The 17,559-nt window shown below is 44.0% G+C and overlaps 1 protein-coding gene across 1 annotated transcript; it reads right to left on the bottom strand.

The window, feature by feature from the left end:
* Positions 1-41: 41 nt before the first annotated feature.
* erbb3b (erb-b2 receptor tyrosine kinase 3b) lies at positions 42-14,377 on the bottom strand. Its single transcript, XM_086121727.1, has 28 exons — positions 14,158-14,377; positions 12,378-12,532; positions 12,009-12,195; positions 11,022-11,147; positions 10,863-10,925; positions 10,568-10,686; positions 9,727-9,868; positions 9,491-9,604; positions 9,290-9,407; positions 8,477-8,550; positions 8,256-8,346; positions 7,645-7,847; positions 7,413-7,545; positions 6,710-6,803; positions 5,778-5,935; positions 5,646-5,702; positions 4,807-4,948; positions 4,600-4,719; positions 4,422-4,520; positions 4,141-4,326; positions 3,916-4,071; positions 3,756-3,831; positions 3,029-3,175; positions 2,865-2,962; positions 2,618-2,794; positions 2,475-2,546; positions 1,379-1,694; positions 42-1,295 (listed from the first exon to the last, which is right to left on the bottom strand). Exons 1-28 carry the CDS (start codon positions 14,234-14,236, stop codon positions 559-561), a joined length of 4,239 nt encoding a protein of 1,412 aa, XP_085977853.1. The 5' UTR covers positions 14,237-14,377; the 3' UTR covers positions 42-558.
* Between the last annotated feature and the right edge of the window lie 3,182 nt (positions 14,378-17,559).

Genomic DNA, 17,559 nt, shown 5'->3' with positions numbered 1-17,559 from the left:
TGGGTACACGGAAGGAAATGAAAGAATTAATCATGCCACGGTCTTCCACTTTTGTATAAAAATACATGATTGATAGCTCCTATTAACATCTATTTAGATGTACAGTAGTACTGCATGCAGAAGACACAGGTGCTGTATAACAACTCAGGTTCATTTATTTTGCAATTAGCATTTTGGAAAGAACTCAAAGGGCCGATTCTTTTCTGGAAGCCAATATCTGAGTTTTATTTAACAAACACATGGGAAAAGAGTGTAAAAAAAAGCCCTAAAAAAAACAAGACAGTCATTGACATCCTGCTGTGTACAGCATTAGTGAAACAATCTGTGACTTCCAAAATGGCAGCCATGATTCATTCATTCGCTGGAAGGCACAAAAATGGCAATGAACAGAAATGATGTTAGTACATCTCTGCAAAATCACTCGTCTGTCTGTGCCTGCTCGATGTCATCACACAGAGAAATGAGACTTGACTTTTGGTGCAGTTCCTGATGCTGGAACAAAGAAATCTTCGCAAAGCACACACTGCAGAACAACCCGCTCGACTGCATCCACATCCTTTACGTACGTACGGCATCTGGCTTGAGGAAAAGTCTGCTGTGCCAGTAGTCGGGGTTGTCAAACGATGAGCTGCTGCCAGGCTCGCCCATGCCTGCGCACACCCTGATGTATCCCCCGATCCCCGGGCACCTGCCGCTGCCCACCTCCCCCTTTGCTGGCAGCTTCTGCTCCCACCCACTGGCTATGCCTTCAAACGGAGCCATCTCCTCGTACTGGCTCTCTTCCTCTTTGGCGACCACATCTGGCTGCTGCAAGCTACTGACATTCCCCGGAAGAGTTTGTTGATTATCTGTGTGCTGTGCATCTCCTAATTGAACATCCTCTTCCTCTGATGCAGATGTCCCATATCTCCGCTGCGCCGGCGCCTCTTCCTCGGTGGAGTCAGAGCGTCTAATGTCCATATATTCGTACTTGCCTTTCCCCTGAAGTGCCTGCACACGGCCCTCCAAAGCTTGGATCTGCTTCTGCCGTCTCAACTCAAGTTTCTCTGCGGAGTCTGCTAAATGGTCCCCGCAGTTGTCGTTTACCCGCTGATTCTCTGTGGCTAGAACCAGCGTCAAGGTGTCCTCAGGGGCTGGTAATAGAGTGACAGCAGTTGGAGACGGTGGCGTTTCATGAGCCAGCGATGAGAAGTTGTCGTCGGCCGAGTCAAGAGCAGCATCAAATTTGTGGCTCATCACTTCATACTCCAGAGCCAAATTTTTCACCTTGTCCAATTGTCGGGTGACTTTTGCAGCTGTGAGGCACGGCACAAGCAAAGGGTGTAGGGCTCATTTATGTCAGTCAAATCACGTGCGTCCTTCAGATGTTGTATTTTACCTCGTTCTGGAGTGCTATGTGATCCAGGAAGGACATAACCATAGTGGTCTGCGTCCGCCGCCTCCTCCTCTTTGTCAATTTCCTTCTCGGCGGATGTCCACACCTTGTATGAAGATGGACTGGATGCCGTGGAGAGCTTTCTGTGCCTGCCGCTGGATACATGAGGGGCAGCCCTTTCAGAGCCAAGCCGTGTCCTGTGAGGAGCGCCTGTCCTGAAGCTTTCATCACGCCACTGTGCCTCCCTGCCACACCCTTTGACCTCTGACCTTTCAGGCAGCGTTCGGACCGAGCTTCGGCGGAACCTTTGGAATCGCAACTTGAAACGAAAGAAGAGGTCAATGCACATCTTGAAGGGAAAATGGAAGTACCCACACATTCCCAGCAAACTGGAGTAGAAAAAAAAAGTTGAGGTCTACTTTCACGCGATTACGAACTGTTAAAGAAAATCCTTCATAATGAATACTTTTGGAGCCACTATCCGGTTTAGCACCAAATGATCATGGGTTCTTTCTCAGATGGAAACTCATTGGCTGGTCTCAAGGGAAAATGTTTAACATTTCGTAAATGTACCGGTAAGTCAGTCATGAAGTAAGTATGAAATAATAACGATTAAATAAATAAAATTATCTGGATCCAGATACATTTTGTCAGAATATTAATTTGTCTAATTAAATAATGTATCTAGATACAGATGATTGTGTTTCATGCAACCACTTGATGGAAAATAAATGGACTGAACTTAAGAAAAACTGAGTGGAAGTACCGGTAAATAAATAAAATTAATTAAAAAATTTGAATAAAAAATAAAGACATGTCTGTCTATAGGCACAAATGAAGAGGCAATTGTCTGCCTCATGCAGCTGTCGACCCCCCCATCACAGACATCTCGCTTTGTCTTCCAACAAATATCAGTGAGTGGAACAGGAAGAAGGCCCCCATTCTTATATTCGCACTAAAGCAAAAAAAAAGACCAGATATTATACATATAAGTGCAAAGGTATCATATTTTTCTGACAGGTTGTTTGTTAATTGACTCAACATCAATAAAATGGTTACCAAATTCTCGTGTGTGTGTGTGTGTGTGCATACACCCAACCTGACGGACGCTTTCTGTAGGACTTGGAGTCATCGGCAGGTATCCAACAGGTCCGACGTGAGAGGTGCCGCTCTACAATTTCATGAGGAACATGCTTGGTTAATTTGTGATTACATAAGCCACGATTAAATGTTTTCAATGACCTTGTACGAGTTCATCCTTGAGCGAGAGAGACTCCATGAAGGCGAATGTTGCAGAGGAGGGGTGGCAAAACCTTCCTCCAGGGCGTCCTCATCATCGTCCACCAAATCTGAGTGAAGCAGCCCTCGTTCAGAATCGCTCCGATGGGCATCTCGCGAGCTATTGTCCTCTCCGTCCAGCTGCAGAAAAAAAAAAAGACGGAATTTGAGGCTTTCAAAGTGTGCAGCAGTCCAATGATGCGTGTCTCACCTTGATCACAAGGTATCTGGGTGGGTCTCTTGCCATGCGTGTAAAGTCACTTGCCAGCTCTTTGAAGGTGGGCCTTATATTTTCATCGATCATCCAACCTGAACAGGGAACGGCTCGCTTTCACTATCCGTACGCAGGATTTTATGCGCTTTTGTGGCACTCACATTTGACCATGACCATGTAGACGTCGATGGTGCAGATGTGAGGTTGCGACAGACGTTCACCCTTCTCCAGCAGACACGGCACCTCCTGGGCTTGTGCCGACCCATAGGGCTCCGCCCCAAAAGACATCATCTCCCATACTGTCACTCCTGTGCGAGAGAGGGAGAAAGAGAGAAAGAGATCCATTTGTTTTTTTGAGAAAGTGACACAGGGTGGTGAGCAAAATGAAACTACATCTAATCTAATGTGAAAATAAATATGCCCTCTGATAACAAATATATCTTATAAATTTCACACAACACAGCGAAAAGTGTTGTGAAGAGCATTGACAAATTTGAATGATGAATGCATGCATGACTCACTCACAGTTGACAACAAGCCGCTCTCAAGGAGCCATGAGAGCAAAGATACATTAGCTGCCAGCTAACTGTATGTTGCAGTTGCACCCGATAACTGAACAAATGTTTTACGAATAAAGGCATTCAATTTCTTCGCTAGAGAGTGAGGGACCTAGATTTAGCCACACCCCCAAATCAGGACAACTGAAATTGTGGAAAAGACGCTTAATGCTGTATCCACAAACGGGTACCACGTAGTTCTCACTCTTTGCACGTTTCCAGGTTATCGTCCTCAACAATGTATCATGTATTTTGAAAAAATTCTCAAAATTAACTTTTTGATAGGGTGTCAATACTGAAAAGTCCAAAATCGACTGATCAAGCATCTCACCAAAACTCCACACGTCACTTTGATGAGTGTATCTTCTAAACAAGATGCTTTCAAGAGCCATCCATTTGATCGGAGTCTGCAGAAGGACACACATAAATAGCAGGCAGTGGGATGCTGTTAGCAGTCAACAAAATGATATCGATAAGAAACGCTCAACCACCTTGGTGTTTGTGTAGATGAATTTCTTGTCATCAGGGGAAAGGAGATCTGCTATGGCGTAGTCCGAGATCTGCACCTGGTAGTTGTTCTTCAGTAGGATGTTGCGTGCCGCCAGGTTTCTGTGTACCACACGGTGCTCCTCCAGGTAGTACATACCCTGACGCGAAAACACGTCACCATTGTGCGCTCAGGCCGGCTCCGGTAAGCAGACTTAATGTGAGCTTACTTTGGCTATTTGCACACACCAGTTGAGCAGGCGCTGGGGGCCCAGGCTGTTCTTGTGCTGCCTGATGTGCTCCAGTAAAGAGCCCAATGAACTGAGCTGGGTGACCAGATGCAGACTGGAGCCCGGACAGATGCCCAAAAGTCTCACGATGTAGGGGTGGTCCAGGCTGCCCATGGACAGCATGTGCTGTGGAGGGCAGGGAGAAACCACCCGTTGGACTCCCGCAGTCAATTCTAAATTTGCCAGCGATGCCAAAAGCATTGCTGACATGGGATTCTCACATCTGTTATCTCCGTGAAGGTCTGGCGGCCTGAGCTGTCCTGGATCGTCTTGATGGCCACCGGGATCTTCACCGTCTCTCCATCGGGAGTCCAAACCCCCTTGAAAATGCAAACATGCAGCTGCATACCTATAGTCTGCATTCTTCAGTTATTTCTGAAAACGACAAGAAATTGGTACCCTGTGTACTGTGCCAAAGACACCAGAACCGAGGACTTTGAGCTTTTTTAGCTCAGATGACTTCAGGATGTGGGCGTGAACCTTGGTTCCTTTCTCCCCGGGACCCAGTGGCTCAAAACTCTGCCAAGTCACAAGAATAATCCTTGTGTGAGTGTGTCTACTTAGCAATGCAAAGGCACCTGTTGGCTACTCATGGGACCGACTCACCTCTCCGCTCTCAAGGTACCTCCTCATGGCTCTCTTGCGGCGGATGGCCAGCCCTCGGTGGTACAGCACGCCCAAGAAAAACAACACCAGGCAGAATATCAAGCCAGCTGGCACACCTAAGGCGATGCCTGTGATCTGGCCACTTCAGAGCGAAAGGAGAGGGTGAGACGATAGGGTGGAGACATGAGGCAAAAGGGTCAGAAATAGCGCAAAGGAAATTTGGATAGTGATGTCATGATTGGGTTCATGTGGCAGTAGCAACAAAGAGACCAGATATGATCAAACGCATGTTCTTGCGGGTATCGCGCAGCTGCAGACTAGTTACACACAACTCCGAGAGCAGCTCACATTACTGAACGCATCTACACTGAAAAAAAAATAATGTTGAATTTACTCGGTTTCAGTTCATCAAGTGCTTCCACACAATACACAAATAGATGAGTAGTCTACTTGAATTAATGACATTACTTACAAAGATTGTCGACTTAAAAAACCTAAGTAGACGATGCACCCACTTTAAAATGTATCTGCATCCACATGATTTTATTTTGGTGCAACCACTTGACGAATTAAAATTGAGTGAATTCAATGCAACAATGCTTATCAGTTTATTTTGACATCAAGTTCAACATTTTGGTTACCTCATTTGAGTAGAGCCAAAATATTAGACACAAGTCTCACTATGCTCGATCTGCCATGAAAGACAAAATGTCTTGACTCTTGACACAATGTCAGTTTTGAGACTTTATTCAAAGTCACCACCTGTCATTTTATAATGAAAAGGAAGTGTAAAATGGCTCCATATACAATATGTACCTCCTGTAGCAGGAGAAACTCACCTGCTAGCAGCCAGCCTCACCGTCTCCAAACAATCACTGAGTCCTGGGCCTGTGCACCTGCAATATACATGCATACCTTGAGTTTTGGCAGGTGGTTTTGATGAAAAAAAAAATCAGTGTGTCCAGTCTCACCCTTGGGTGCAATTTTGGTGACATGGTTCACAGTGAAATTCCTTGTTGGGATACTTGAAGATGAGCCCTCGCTGGCCATCGTTCACCCCAGCAGGGCAAGACGACATGCAGTATGGACCGTCTCGAAGGTTGGCGCATGCCGCACATTCATATGCGCTCTGAAAGAGAGGGAGGAAAGGGGACAAAAGCGAGATGGATATCCAGTGCACTGAGGTGACCGTGTATGAGCAATGTGCGGGGAAATTTTCAGAGGAGCGGTTTGAAAACACTGATTTTTTAAAAAAAAATCATGTTTGATAACTAGAAATAATCCATCATTGTGCTTGTACTCCACTAATGTTCAAATTATTTATTTAGTGCTTTGCCTTTTTGTGAGGTGTTAGGAGGTCAAATATGACAAGTACCATGATAACCTAGGAACCAGAAATGGAACTTCCGAAGACATTTGAGGGAAGGTTGTCGTCGTTCGAATATCAATGAATTAATTCCACACAAATTCATTTTTTTACTGACTGAGAATGTGCTAGTATAAACGCACAGTACTTGACACAAGACTGACTAATTTGATCAAGGCCAATGAAATGCCTCTCGGTAACCATACCCCTTCCGCAAACATGTCTCAGGCCCCTCTTCCTTCTGTCTGTCAAATCTCCTAAAAGGATACCTCATTTGAGGTGACTTTTGCTGTGTTAGTAGATATATTTTTTTACATTATTATAAGAGTTAATGACATTTGAAACACAGGCTGCACATTTTATGAAGACTAGTTTGGGCCTGTACAAAACAATGGTTTCTTATTTTGAAATTTTAAAAATGAGAACAATGTGGAAGTCAGCCACTGTCACCGAACAGAGGAGAGGTTCTTTTGCATGGACTCTAGATTTACAGTTGAAGATTTGCTGCATTGATGGCTATCCAGCAGAAGTGCCTACCGGCCCTGTGCAGCTGGCCTTGCCATGCAGATGTTTACACTCCGAGTGACAGGAAACGCATTCTCCGTCAGACCTCGCAAATTCTCTTGAGGATCTGAGACCACAAAAGTGACAGTTAGACAGGTATGGTGAGGTTCAACAACAATATTACCTATCATACACTACTCCCCAAAATTTGTGATAGTTTGGGCAGAAATTTCAGGCTGAGCCTAAAATGCATTTGAACATTTACAGGTACACTGAAAGAAATAGTGTGTTGAATTTACTCAATTAGATCTTGTCAAGTGACTGTACTCATAAAACATTTTTGAAGTAAACTGTATATCTTCTTTCAAATCGATCTGGATCCAGATCATTTTATTTTGCGCAAGCACTTGACGAAATAAAATTGAGTCAATTCAACTGTAACTTGAGTTCAGGGTGAACTTAATATGCACATGTCCAATTGTTCACTGTTTCAATACTTTTTGCACCACAAGCATTTCTCTAACTAGGAGTGGAAGAACGAAATTCCCAAGAGGCGCAAAATCTACTTAAACGTTTAAGAAGAGGAAATGTGCATTGAAGTGTTTAGAGAAGGTCACATTAGATGCACATTAAAAGGTTATTGCGCATTTTACATTTACCATGAAATTTAATCCTAAAGCAAATATCCCAAACGTTTTGGGAGTACAGAAATGTATACTGTATATGATGTACTGACCCAGCATCAAAATGACAGCTGTCTACACATGTGCCATTTCGGCTGTAGTTCTGGCAGGAGAGACACTGGTCGGGTCCCGGGCCCCAGCAACCGGAGCTTGAACACAGCGGGTCACACACATGACCCTCCGCAACTGCAACAATTCCGTCAAAAGAATCAGAACAAACGCACAAACATTTTGTTCCCAAATGAATCAAGCGAGTTGGAAGAAGACCCACGCAGCCGACCTCACCACATTCCGCCAGTGGCCTGTTGCTGTTGATGCTGTTGACTCGTAGCCGACGCCCTCTGAACAGCTTGGCCCAGTTCACAGTGTGGTGGTAGCACAGCTTGGCGTTCTGACTGATGTACACGCTGCCGTCGCTGATCTCTCGGAGAGAGCGCAGACCAAGCGAGGTGAGCGTGGAGATGCGCATCACCATCAGGGAAAAGCGCCTGTGATTGACAGATTGGAGGAAACATTTTGAAGATACCCAATGTTGTTTGACTGTTTTGTGGACACTCATACGTAGAAGAATTTAGTAGCGTTGGCTGACAAAAATCTGAGGCAGATTTTGTATGAAGAAGACTGTTCTCTATTTTGACAAACATACAAAGGTGTGGTGCATCTGCGTATTGTGATGATCATTTTGATCATTTCAACACGGTGCGGGCAACAGTTATTCATTGAACTCCATTTGTGTGCAATATGTCAATTTAGAGCCATTCCTCCTTCCACCCTTTTGCAATGATTTTCGAAGTGTTCTATTATTCATTGTAGCAAATCATGCAAAATGTTCGCATGTAGCAGTACACGGTTCTGATATCACTGGCAGTCCGAGCTATAAAAGCAACAGGACTTACTTGTGAAGTGGCCTTCCTTGAATGGTGGTGAGACTCGAAAAAACGGATAAATCACCGAGCTCATTTGGCCACGACTGGATGTTGAGGATATCTGCTCATTCAACACAGATGCCAGTTGTGGCCACATCAGAGATGGTTTTTGTTGACACAGTATTGGGCATGTTTCTCTGAACATGATGGAAAGCACTCGCTCAAAGCAGTGCATGTAAGAGACAGTGCACCTGTTATCTCTCGAACAGTGCGGAACACTTCCAGCTTCTTAGCATCCAGAGGTGGGATCTTCTTAAAGTCGTCTCTGAAGAAGCCAAACGGAAACACTAACTCCTTTGCAACTGATACAGCATCGTGATTCAATTTTGATCCTTGCTGTGCTGTTTTCAGAGTTATTTCCTTAAAACTGACAAGCTATTCTGGTGGAAAATGAGATCGCAAACTCTGTTGCCGGTCTTCTGTCTCATACTTGCATCCATAACACAGACTCTTCAAAAATGCCATTCCCGCAGTGCAACACTCCAAGGTGTGTCAGAGAAGTTCCAGGACTGGAGTACAAAAGCTCAACTTCAAAGTCAAACTGCATACGAAGAGTTTTCCCCTTCAAGGTGGGCCAGATGATCAAGCAGCATGTCTACAAAGAGATCCTGTGGCGCTTGCTTGCTTCAGTGTGCAAGAGGAGGTGCGAGTTGTGGAAGGACAGATCGCGCCTACCCACAATACCTGAGCATCCAATTTTTGGCCGAGAAGATCATTGCTATGCTGCAGCAAAGACACCGGGGTGATTTCTTCAAAGGGGGAAACCTGCATTCTGTACTTTGGAGTTGAACATTATGCCCTATCTTTCGTGACAGCAGTCCTGGCTCTTTTCAAACACACCTCATATTAAGTCTTTCCCATCACCTATGAAGCCTTCCATGTCCTGGCTCCCCCTTACTGAACTGAACACCGCCACTACCACACTCCCACTCAGAACAAAACATTCCCGATATCAACATTCTTGACGTACTGGCACTGTGTCCAGGAAACGCATTGGGACATACCCGAGAATGCCTGTGACCAGGAAATGAAGACTTCCTTGGATTTTGGTGCAATTGATGAAGCTGTCAATGTTACTGGAGTCCACGGTCTGCCTGTGTTCCGCACCTGTGCCTTCACATACTGCCAAGAGACGGGAAAACACCGTCACAAGATGACAATGGTTTTTGCCCACCAAGCAAGTGGAGTATTTATCTGAGTTGAACCTTTCGGGCAGAGTCCGATGCAGGGCTCACAACGTCTGTGTCCCTCTCTCTCCACCTCCATCTTGTCTGGAGGACAGACGCTCACGCAGGAGCTCCCGTCCACCACAAAATGAGCTGCAAGCAGCAGTCATTCACGTGAAAAGGGCACAACCAAAATGAGACCAAATTCGATTTGTGTCAAGAGTCAATAAATAAAATTGGTTTGGTGTTAGGTGACTACACCAGAGTGCACTCACTGGGGCACTGAGAGACACAAATGGATCCATATTGATATTTGGCATCTGGATTCGTCTCCATCTGAAAAGTTTGCTTGTTATAGATGAGAGCTTGCGGGCACTGAGGCACGCAGGCTCCGGAGTCGTTGAAATGGCGACATGCCTATGCACACACAAATGGACCATGTACACTCACTGGACACTTCATTTCCTGTACAATCTAATGGTTGAATTCTTAGGCCTGCTTGTCTTTGACATGAGAATTGTTTTTTGTTTTTTTTATCGTGTCAAATCTACCAGACACATTTATTTTTACTTTACAGGAGGGGTGTCAAACTCATTTTTGTCCCTTGGAGGGCCATTATGACTGTTAAAGAAGCCAAGAATAATGTTCTTTTTTCATCTCCAGTTTAAGTTACTGTAATGAGGGGTTTGGTAACTAGAAAATGCTGACAATATTTCTCTCATTTGTGACATATGAGAATTTGGTCAGGTTTTAGTAGGCATCATAGGAGTTGACATGTTTGATTTCCTTTTGAGGGCCACATAAAATGATGTGACGGGCCAGATCTGGCTTCCGTCCTTGAGTTTGACACCAGTGCTTTTCATGGACTTTAAGTTTCATAGAGTCCTCAAAATGATCATTAAACTTTAATGCTCCACCCACATAGTCGATTGGATAGGAACATTTTTTCGTGCAAAGTAAAAACACTGAGTCAAATTTACTGAGAATATTTTACTCTCTTCCAAATGTAATTTTTTCTGTGTTTAGACTCGGACTAAAATTATAGACTTTTTAGAGTAAAATGTACTGTATTAAATTTACTGTGTCTGATTCCCAGGTGGTGACTCCAAAACTTACAAAACAGTCCACATCCAGAGGGCCTGTGCATCCCGCTGCACACTCAATGTGACAGCAGTCCCTGGGGCTCGTCCCAAAACAACGACCGTTACACTGTGGAGCGCACACCGTCTTGGTCACTGAAACACACAGGGGGAGCCAAGTCTTGACGTGAGGTCAGGAGCATTCGTGTGTCCCGCTTTTTTGTATGAATGCTACGCCCTTCTTACGAGCTGAAGAATGCAGTGGAAATGGAAGGAAACACGAAAGGTCACCGACAAGGCTAAAAAGAGAATGGGAGCGATTGTGGACTCACAGATCTGACACTGCTTCTCATTTGGCCCCCAGCAATAATCCCCACAAGATTTGTGGCACAGCCCTGAGACAATGAAAAGGACACAAGGACGACCGCTGAGCACACAATGCACATCAGTAAAACTAGTTCATTCCATTTGTTAAAAAGAGCTGTCCAAACCTCTCTGGCCATTGTAGTAGATGTCAACAGGAGCATTGCCATCCCTGATTATATCTTGCCAGTAGACCCACGGACTATAACTCAAGTATTTATTGTTAATTATTTGAACTCCTCCCTCCAAAATCTCTGCAAGAAAAGAGCAGGCATTTTTCAAGGTATGAGCCATCATTGGCCATTTCTTTTGCTTAGACTTGCGAGCACAAACTTGAGACATGAGCACCGTGTGTTAGGAATTATCCCCAATTCAACTCACTTCACAATTAGCATCTGTTTGGCATGTAGTGATATATTCATTAATACAGATGCTTCAAAATGAGAATTATACATTGAACAACGCTGCCTTGAGAATGGCCCATTAGCTTTATGCTAAGATACAATGGAAAACGCCATTGGCTTGCTAACAGTTAGCTTCAATAGTTGAATTTGTGAACCCTTTAAGCAATGGATATTTGAACACAAACACTGGAGCAATACATGTAGACAGATAATACAACAATACTCACGTTAATATCTCTCACTAAATCACTCACATAGTTTGCAGAGCGAAAAGCACAAGCATTGCTTTGTACTGAGATTGAAACTTTGTAACATGCCACTCACTGCTTTACAGTCACTTTCGAAATGATCAACACACTCCTTGCAAAACATGCCCACAATTGACAAATATTGAGACACGTTCAGGTTTATCACAAAATGTGGTGACATCTTTCTTTGCGCAATTATGCCTTTTATTCACACCATTCTGATGACTAATATGATGGCTTGTGTTCGTTGTTTGATTAAAAATATATAATTTTTTACAAAGGTCTGAAGACTGTTTGTTGAGTGTTATGCAAAAATAGCCAATCAAAAAATGTCCTTAAGCCATCAGATAAAAACTGTAACTGACAATGAGTATGTCCTTTGAAATTAGTGATCGAATGAATTGACCGTATTTAAAAATAACTTTCTTATGTCTGGAAAGTGTTCTACCATTTCTGTTGTCACCTGTTAGATTAGCGAGGCCGAGCTGCCGCAGGCCATTGGATCCGTCCTTGGGATAGTTGAAGAAAACAGAAAGGGCAAAGCGCCGTTCATAAAGGCTGCTTCCTCTGATGACCCGCAGTTGCTCAAGGGGAATTTCCTGAAAGTGATTCATGGCGATGAGCACGTAGCCAGTCACTTCACGGATTGTCTGCAAGGAGGTAGAAGAGTTTCGTGAAACAAAACAGCTAAAACAGGACAGCTTGATTTACGGTCGGTCCTTCTGTCTTCTGGACATGGTCAGCAGAAGGAAAGACAAACCGTGTCAACCAAGAGAAGAGTGGGCGCTACTATTCTATTTCCCTTTGCAAGCAATTGATGTTGTTTTCTTACCTTAAGGAACGAGAAGTCCCAGTTGCTCTCAATCTGTGTGACTTCCAGGTTTCCCATGATGATTTCACAGTTGTCGTAGCGTTCCTTGATCAGATTGTATTGATTCTCCTGAGAGCCTGTGGAGCTCAGTCCATTCTGGGTACCAAGACACACCACTAACACACGTACACACCATAGACAAAGACACACATGTATTACAGCATCAAAACAACAATCGAAGCCAACAGCACTGCATACCCGAGGAGTTTGGGAGAGGTAGTTATTTGTAAAGCCTTACCCAAGGGCACTGAGAAGATCTCAGTCAGTCCCAAGTCCCATATTTTCTCCATCTTCCAACATCTGGTCTTTAAACCACATTTTTATTGACTGAGATACTGCTACCTCGACTTGTATTCAACCATCCACTGTTCTACTGTTTACCCTGTTCAGATCATGCCTAATTCTGTAGTGTTGATTGGGCAATGTGTGAGCATTCATGAAAATCAGCTGCTGAACCACTTCACTATAGCAATGACAACAATGTATAGTATGACAATATAAACTGTATTAAAAACACAGTGAGTATAAACACTACACTTTCATAAAATATGCACACACACACACACACACACACTGTTCGGTGTCTCAAAAGGTTCGATTTTCGGTCCCCCTGACTTCAAACACAGAAGTGTGTAGAAAGTGTGGGGCCCATTTAGGTGTTGACGAAATGAGTGTCTGGATGCTATTTCCCTGCTGTACAGTATTTTGCTGTGAGTGCCGCTGCTGGTTTTACAATAGACTGAAAAGTAAAACTGTTTCTAGTCCATGACTCGGACACACTGAGAAGTCCAGGCCTCAAGCTGATGGAATTGAGGACTCTGGGTCAAAGAGAAAGGGCTTTTCTCAAACAAAGTTCTTATTGTGATGAAGCTATAAATGTGAACAGTGTCTCCGTCTGTCTCTCTCTGTGCGGTGACAGTACTTCAGTGTATGTGCACGGGGCTCTATACAGTATATGTGTGCCTGATATGAGGGGCTTTGCTGCTGAGATCATAGCAAAGACAATGGCTCGTGTGTGAGTCGTCTCTTTTGGCAGCGGGGAGGGAAATATCATGAACGGAAAAGGACGCATGCAAACAATCTCTGAGCGACCAGCCATAATCCTTTCTGCACAAACAGGCATCAGTTAACAAAAGCAACATCTCCGGTCATCATGGAAGGGATAGGTTTGAAAATCCATGCTGTACTACCTGCTGTGGGGGTGCTTCTCAACAGACAGCATATGAATTGCTTTATTGCCATGTAATCTATATCATCATTGATAAAAGTATTATTTATTTATACACTATCTAGACAGATGTCTTGAGGGACTTGGCTAAAAAACCTGCAGTAAGAACAGAATGACTCAATACCGCAACACTGCCTTAAATGTACTTTGATTAGACTTTTCCAATCTGTACATAAAGTCATTATTTACTTTATAATAAGCAACCAATTCATTATAACGTCTAGCTGTCACCACTTTGTAAAATAAAGAAATAGTCATTCTTCTATTTCATGTTGTCCGGTTAAAAGGACGAGTGGCCCTCAGAAATTCTGCACAAGGGAATTTATGTTAATTCTATTCATCACTAGCAGTTTATAAAGAGTGTTATAGTCTTACAGTATGCATTAATGCCCTAGATTCAAAACAATAACAGCACAAAGAAGCTTGTAGGGCGAGCACAAAAAGTGCTAAGTCATCTAAAGTAAAGAATATGACACAGGGTTGTTAGTTCATGAATAGCATTTGCTCACTTACCATCATGTGTTTCAGTAAACGTTGCTTGTAGACTCCACAGCAATGTCACCGATATTGAAATGACGAGCCACTGGTTCATGTTGATTTACCAAAGTATCACATACCACATCAGTGTAAGTAAACCTAATGCTTACTTGACTTTAGAATCTTGACTTCATCCAGCTCTCCTTCCCTCTGTCTCCTCTGGGGAAGTTCTTCTAGTTAACGGTCGAATGTGTAAAAACACCAGATAAAGGCGCCAATTGAATTGATGAAAACAGCCAACAAGTGGGATTTTATTTTGAGCAGGAACTTCCCTCCCAGAAAGGGCTGATGTGGTTGGCCAGGAGATGGACTTTTCCACCAATCAGAGGTTCATCCGTCTTTTTGATGTTGTTTCATTTATTAACTCCAATGACATCAGTGTCACCGACTAAGTAGCATGTGCGAGATGAATAAATACAAAATAATTGTCCTTAATAACTGTCTTTTTACTATGGGCAAAATGTCAAGCACAGACACAATGAAGTGGATATGTCGCTCTTTAAGACACCTTTTCCTGATGAGCAGTGTATGTGTAAAACAAATATCCTGCAAAGTAAAACCTTTGTGTTTGTATGAACGTAAGCACTATGAATCCCTTCGCATCTCTTTAAAGCACAGATGTGTCTCATACGCGCTTGTCCAAGCACTGCTGCAGTGCACTAAGTGACTACTCTGTTCCCTGTGTAAAAAGCAGTATTGTCCTCGTTGCAGCCTGCAACTTAATCACCTCTTTGATGCGCATGGAGCAGCCGGCCACAATGCCCGCATTGTCACATGGTCAAGCAACTACTCAGCCCCTTAAAAGGCTTCATTTGTGAACGCAGTCTCAAATTAGTCAAGATTCCTCAACTTTACTGCACGCTGAGTGAAACAACGAGGTGAACCTGAGTAACTTTTATTGACAAATCATCCTGAGCTCATCCTCATTTTTGCTGGTTTAAAGTCTCTGTAAAGTGAAAATAAATGTCTTCTAAATTTGACACACCACAGAATATAGTGTCGCTATTATTCCTGCTGACTTTAAGTGACTACAAAAATTGGCCAGTATAACAAAGGAGGCTTTAAAAAAAGAAACACTAGCCTCCAGCTAGCTCGTGAATTAAAAAGTTATGTCATGTTGTTCATTGGCCTGATCTCTCTGCTTTTCGTTTTTCTTACTGAAGAAAAAAGTGAAGACCTACAAACAAGCAACAGGTGAATATGACTGCAATGAAGGCCCAGCAAAGCATGTTTCTCCACAATTTGGACGAATGTCAAATAAATGACAGTTTTTGTGTGTTGATACAAAAAAAAAAAACGGTTTTTGGTTTTTGGTTCCATGGCATCAGGGATGGCGCTACAGCAGAGCTAGGGAGTACTATGTACAGTAGCTTTGTTACAAATTTGTGTAGCCCTAGTTAAGCCTCTCCATATTTTTATTTGCTATTCTAAAATCCATTTATCCATTATCAGAGACGCTCATCCTCACGAGGGACGCGGGTGTCACGGTTCTGTGTCATAGTAGGCGGGATCGAAAGGCGGTTCCTCCAGCTCTGCACCTGATCATCATCCTTCCTTCCTGGGCAATCGGCCCCCGTCAAGGACTTGCCCTCCCTCCCGGGTCCCACACCCGGTATGACTCTCGCTGGTGCCCCGCGAGGTTCACAATCAGTGCGGGCCCCGGAAAGGCCCTCGCCTGATTTTTGTTTAAGGAGGGTTGTGGGGTGGCTACTCCCACTTCCCTCCGTTCCAGCAGGGCGAGCCCTGGGCGCCTCACCTTCCGGTGAGGCCCCACCTCCTTCCCTGCCGGCTGGTGGGCATTTAGCCGCAACTGGGGCCCAGAGCCCCGGCGTTCCCCCCTCGCGCCACTCGGAGGCATCCCACCACGCGAGGTCTGATCATCATCATCGTCATCATCATCATACTCTTCATCATCATCATCTGCCTTTAAAAAGACTACAATGCTGACAGCCCGCTTCATAGTCATCTAGCCAATTCTTTGTATTTTTGTTTTTGTAAGTATTTTTGTCTCAGAGCTATTGTCTGTAATTTTCTTTCTTGTTCGTAACTGGATTTCTCTTGTCCTTTTGAGGCAATCTATTTATGTTTGTATAGTCTTCCTTGCCTTTTGCAAGTGCTTTTGGTTTATTCTGTTTTTTCTGGTTCATTGTTACCAGCGTCATTGTTTGTACTTTGTTGGTCTTGCGTTGTGCTTTAATAAATGATTATAAATGATCTATCATTGTCTACATTTGTGGGGTCCGCTTCTGACATCCGGCATCCATGACAGAGGACATGCGAGAACCTATCCCAGCTGCGTTTGGGCAGTAAGCGGGGTACACCCTGAACTGGTTGCCAGTCAATCGCAGGTTAGACATAGACAAACAACAACCATTCACACTCAAAATTACACTTGAGGACAATTTACCGTCCAATTAACCTACCATGCAGGTTTTTGGAATGTGGGAGGAAACCGGAGTACCCGGAGAAAACCCACGCAGGCACGGGGAGAACATGCAAAATATACACAGGAAGGCCGCGGCCGCCACCTCTGTGAACCAGTCGACCACCGGTGGGAGGCTGGTGGAGCCCATCCCAACTAACTTCGGGCAGAAGGCGCACTACACCCTGAAGTGGTCGCCAGTCAGTCGCAGAGGACAGATAGAGACGAACAAATATTTACACCCACATTCATACCATCACTGAGTGCGAACCGATCCCACGCTGCCCACACACATCAGGTGAGTGGACCACTACACCATCAGCAACTGATATTCTAAAATACTTGGAAATTATTTTCGCAGCCACACCATGTATTGGTCAAGCCTCCCTTTTGACTGTGGGAATCATGGAGCATGGCATTCTGAATATTTTAGTCCGTTGTTAGGCTAGCTTCATTTGTTGCTCAATGAATATTCATCTGTCAGTGTCAGTCAGTGAGTATTTCTGTCGTGTTATTGTTCTCATTGAAAAATAATTCAAAGTTCCCATTGTCCAGCAGGAGGAGACAGAGTCTGAAGATCTTCAGGATAAAGTTGAAACTGCTTCACTTGCTACAACTCCCTGACAGCCACATTAAAAATGATAGCAGCCAAAATGTATGCAAGGCTGAAAGCAACACAACTTGATGAGATGGTGAAAATGCGAAATGGTGAAAATCTCGTAAAAACAAACAAACAAAAAAAGAAACAATACATTGTGACCAACAGAATGCAACTTTTGTCTTCTCCTGCAAAATAGCTGTACACTTGGTTGTTGTCTGGTTGACTCTGGCATCCTTGATGATTCGGTGCACTTTGAGGTGTCATGGTGTCAGCCAGTCTCCCCGGTGGCCCCTTCCAAGGCGAGCTGCGGGGGTGACTGCTGTGGCCTTTTGCAGTTATGTCTCCCTTCAAAGAT

Source organism: Hippocampus guttulatus, chromosome 1 (genome assembly GCF_054856545.1).
Source record: "Hippocampus guttulatus isolate MCC_2025c chromosome 1, RoL_Hgut_1.0, whole genome shotgun sequence".
Classification (NCBI taxonomy): Eukaryota; Metazoa; Chordata; class Actinopteri; order Syngnathiformes; family Syngnathidae; genus Hippocampus; species Hippocampus guttulatus.
Note: the sequence above shows the minus strand (reverse complement) of the source record. Positions and strands in the feature narration are given on the sequence as shown.

Bases quoted from the DNA above. Each gene is read 5' to 3' on its own strand.
- erbb3b (XM_086121727.1), bottom strand. From the start codon at position 14,236: ATGAACCAGTGGCTCGTCATTTCAATATCGGTGACATTGCTGTGGAGT. The intron at 10,687-10,862 runs GTGAGTCCACAA...TGTGTGTTTCAG, and splicing joins TGAGAAGCAGTGTCAGATCT to TGACCAAGACGGTGTGCGCT. The intron at 2,547-2,617 runs GTCATTGAAAAC...ATGAAATTGTAG, and splicing joins CAAGGATGAACTCGTACAAG to AGCGGCACCTCTCACGTCGG.